The 3913-nt window shown below is 37.3% G+C and overlaps 1 protein-coding gene across 1 annotated transcript; it reads right to left on the bottom strand.

Annotated features, from left to right (window-relative positions):
* Positions 1–528: 528 nt before the first annotated feature.
* OR2K2 (olfactory receptor family 2 subfamily K member 2) lies at positions 529–3527 on the bottom strand. Its single transcript, XM_055269935.1, has 2 exons — positions 3407–3527; positions 529–1782 (listed from the first exon to the last, which is right to left on the bottom strand). Exon 2 carries the CDS (start codon positions 1731–1733, stop codon positions 783–785), a length of 951 nt encoding a protein of 316 aa, XP_055125910.1. The 5' UTR covers positions 1734–1782; positions 3407–3527; the 3' UTR covers positions 529–782.
* Positions 3528–3913: the final 386 nt, after the last annotated feature.

Raw genomic sequence — 3913 nt, 5'->3', positions numbered from 1 at the left:
AATAAAGTGACTGGTGTAAAGCTGATAAATGTGTTAATTTACTGAATGACTGATGTAAACAGAAAAGGTACAAAATAACAAGAATACGTGTCTCTGTGAAGTCAATCATCCAATGAAGAAAAAAGACAAACATGAATGAAAAAGACTTAATTAGTATATGAGTAGTATGCTGGCATAAAAGCAGATACAATTTGCACAAGTATTTATGTGCTTAGAAAAGCAAGGCTGGCAAGTGGAAAAATCAAGTAGGCATCACTGAACGCCTTGCTCAGGGAGATAAGGAGTTTTAATCAGGAGTTTTGAATAATGAAGGGTAATTAGAGAGCCACCATCATGTGGCAGAACAAGCTCTGGCCAAGAAATCGGAAGGATGTCGTAGTCCCAGTTCTACAGTTGTGTGACGTTGAGCTAGTCTTTTACATTTTTAAATTCTGTTTTCTCACTTGCACAATTAAGGCCAGTCTTTATCTGTTTCTTTATGCTCCCACCTCCTTTGAGAAAGGATTAAAGCACAGAAGATATACAAGATTTCTTCTGGAGCAAACATTTAATGACTCTATAACTCAAAACCTCACAACCACAAAACACAAAAAGGAAATATTAACAAATGCAAATTGAAACCTACTATTGTTAATGGGCAATCACTCTGTGTATGCATCTCATAACTGTGAAATTATGTAGAGATAAGATCTGATCAGAGTTCTAAGAGGTTGTATGTTGTCTAGAATTTCTCTGGTGAGCTCTGCCAGGGGCACATCTCTGGTAAAACTGTAGGGACCCAATCAGAGATGTTTGTGTGTTTGATGCAATGGTATTTTGCCCAGCAATTTCTTCATAGCATCTTTGACTTCCTTGTTTCTTAAACTGTAAATTATGGGGTTCAACATAGGGGTAAGCAGTCCGTAAAGCAACGAGATAATTTTGTCTATTTTTTGTGCGTTTGATGATGAAGGCTTTAGGTACATAGAGAGGCCAGCCCCATAATACAAGATCACCACAGTCAAATGGGCACCACAGCTAGAGAAAGCCTTGTTTCTTCCCTCTGCTGAGCTGATTCTCAGAATAGCGGAAAGGCTGAAGATGTAAGAGATGCAAATTAAGAGCATTGGAATTGGCAAGAGGAGAATGCTGACCACCAGCATGATCGTGGTCATGAGCAGTGAACTTGTGCAAGCTAACTTTAGCACCGCCAGAATTTCACACGTGAAGTGATCGATGAGATTCCCACAGAGGGGTATCTGCAGGGCGAAACTGGTTTCCAGGAGGGCGGTCAGGCAACCCGTCACCCAGGAGACCGTGGCCATCCGTGCACAGACGCACCTGTTCATGATGATGGAGTATCTCAGCGGGTTGCAAATGGCCACATAACGGTCATATGCCATCACGGCCAGGAGCACACACTCTGTGGAGCCCATGGCAAGGGACAGATACATCTGTACAGCACACCCAGAAAAGATAATGGTTTTCTGGGATGACAGCAAGTTCACCAGTAAAGTAGGAACAGAGGCAGATGTGTAACAAATATCCATGAAAGAGAGATTTCCAAGGAATAAGTACATGGGGGTTTTAAGGCGTGAATCTAGGATAGTGATTAAAATAAGAGTGCTGTTGCCCAAGAGGGTTGTCAGATACATTACAAGGCTGAAGACGAAGAGAACAACCTCTAACCTTGGGTACTGGGAAAATCCCTCCAAGAAAAAAGTGCTCCAAATGGTGAAGTTTTCTCCTTGCATTTTCTTTCTTTCATCTATATTTATTCCAGTATTATTCCCTTCATTTAATCTGAGGACATAAAGAAATGAACAAAGTGTGATATTTATTTAGTTAGGAAAATCCTCTCAAACTTATTTTCACTACTATAAATGCAATTTTACTACAAGAAATCACAGGATAGTGTATTTATTGATGTAAGGGGGGGAAGCAGGTTTGATGTATATAAGTTGATTCTTCCACAATAAAATTTAGAAAACAGCAAATTTGAAAAAAAGAATATGCATATTTAATACTTGAATCTGAGCTCCTAAACCTATCCTTGGCACACAGTAGGTCGTTAATAAAGATTCAAAAGTGACTGAATGAGGAAAAATATGAATGTACATTGAAGAAGTTATTGAGCTCAAATCAGAAAAGTAATCCAGATAAGTGAGGAAAAGAAAGCTCAAATGTACAATAAAAAGCAATATTGATCTTCACTAAAAGAAGAGGAGGAACCTTGAAAGAAACAAATAAATTTTAGGCTTGGCACAGTGGCTCATGCCTGTAATCCCAGCACTTTGGGAGGCTGAGGCGGGTGGATTGCTTGAGCTCAAGAGTTTGACCAGCCTGGGCAACATGATGGTGAAATCCTGTCTCTATGAAAAATACAGAAATTAGCCAGATGTGGTGGTGCACATCTGTGGTCCCAGCTACTCAGGAGGCTGAGGCTGAGACAGGGAGGCAGAGGTTGCAGTAAGCCGAGATTGCACCACTGCACTCCAGCCTGGGTGACAGTGAGACTCTATCTCAAAAAAAAGAAAAAAAAATTTAAACCAACTTCATAGTCGGAGGCTCTGGGTCTAAATGAACTCTGCCCTTTCCAGCTAACAGTTTGGGGGGGGCTGTACACTGATTTCATAAAGGACAACATGCTCGAAGCATTGTAGATTCTAATTTGTGATTATATTTAAGAGCCAGTTTATGTCACACAATTTAATATTAATACATTTAATACTAATTCATCCAGTGTACAATTTCATTCATTGTTGAGCCCCATATCTTTATGAGTGTTTAAAGAGTTCTAAAAAGTATAGCCAGGCAATACATGAAAACCCACATATCCAGGAAATGCAGAAACTAAACTCCCTTGGAAGATTACCATAAGATCTCTTTGAAAATAAGATTACAGAGCATGTAGTTATAAATAAGAACATTGGAACTGGCAAGAGAAGAATGTTGACCACCATCATGACCATATCCATAAGCAGTGAACTTGTGCAAACTAACTTTAGCACTGCCAGAATTTCACTTGTGATCGATGAGATTCCCACAGAGGGGTCGCTGCAGGGCAAAACTAGTTTCTAGCAGGACAGGCAGAAACTTAAAGTTGTATTTTTTTCTTACATTTCACATTGTTAACAAAAAATTATTACAGAAAATTTACCTTGCTTCTGCACTCATATTGCCTTTTAATAAACCTTCAACCGTTTTCTTTCTCCACTGAGTCTTTCCTATTTTCAAATATACATGTTCTTAAAAATCACTTTCATCTTATGAATTTCTCTGCCGAATTTTATATTTAATAGACTTCTCCAATAATAAAAAGTTATTAGATTATTATAAAACATTACTTCAAAGAAGCTTAATTTTTGTGCTACTCTTAAGACTAACAAGCACAAAAGTTTTTAAATGAAAAAATCAGCCCAGTTACCTGAGATTTGATATTCAAAAGTATTTAATAGTAGCCATCTGAATTCTGTGTCCTCCCATCTGAATTCTGTGTCACCAACTTCAAATAAAATATTGTTTTATGATGCACTACATAAAGTTAACTATGTCCAAGAAACAATAAATTAATTCACATTTTAAAATGTTAAATATTATGTAAAAATCAATGGTGCAATTCATTTCTTTTGAAATTATTAATTCTTACTACCATAACTAAAAATACCAAAGGATAGCAACTGAAATATTAGGTAAATTTAAATCATTTGTTGTTTTGGGGGAATACCTGTTGTCCCTGAACAATTTAAAGTTCAGCAGCTAAGATATACAGAGGTTTGAAACTTCAGATCCTTCAGGGATATTGTCCCAAGGATCCAATTATATCAAACTTTTAAAAAGTTAAATAGAGAGTGAACCACACAGTTCCTCCAAAATACTTTGGAAAAATTCAGAAAACAAGGTTTTCTATTCACTTTCTTCTTGTCAATCCTTA

The sequence above is a fragment of the Symphalangus syndactylus genome, chromosome 3 (assembly GCF_028878055.3).
Source record: "Symphalangus syndactylus isolate Jambi chromosome 3, NHGRI_mSymSyn1-v2.1_pri, whole genome shotgun sequence".
Lineage (NCBI taxonomy): Eukaryota > Metazoa > Chordata > Mammalia > Primates > Hylobatidae > Symphalangus > Symphalangus syndactylus.
The sequence above is the reverse complement of the archived record's forward strand: the minus strand, read 5'-3'. Positions and strand labels throughout refer to the sequence as shown.

Coding starts and splice junctions, on each gene's coding strand:
- OR2K2 (XM_055269935.1), bottom strand. CDS start 1,733: ATGCAAGGAGAAAACTTCACCATTTGGAGCACTTTTTTCTTGGAGGGA.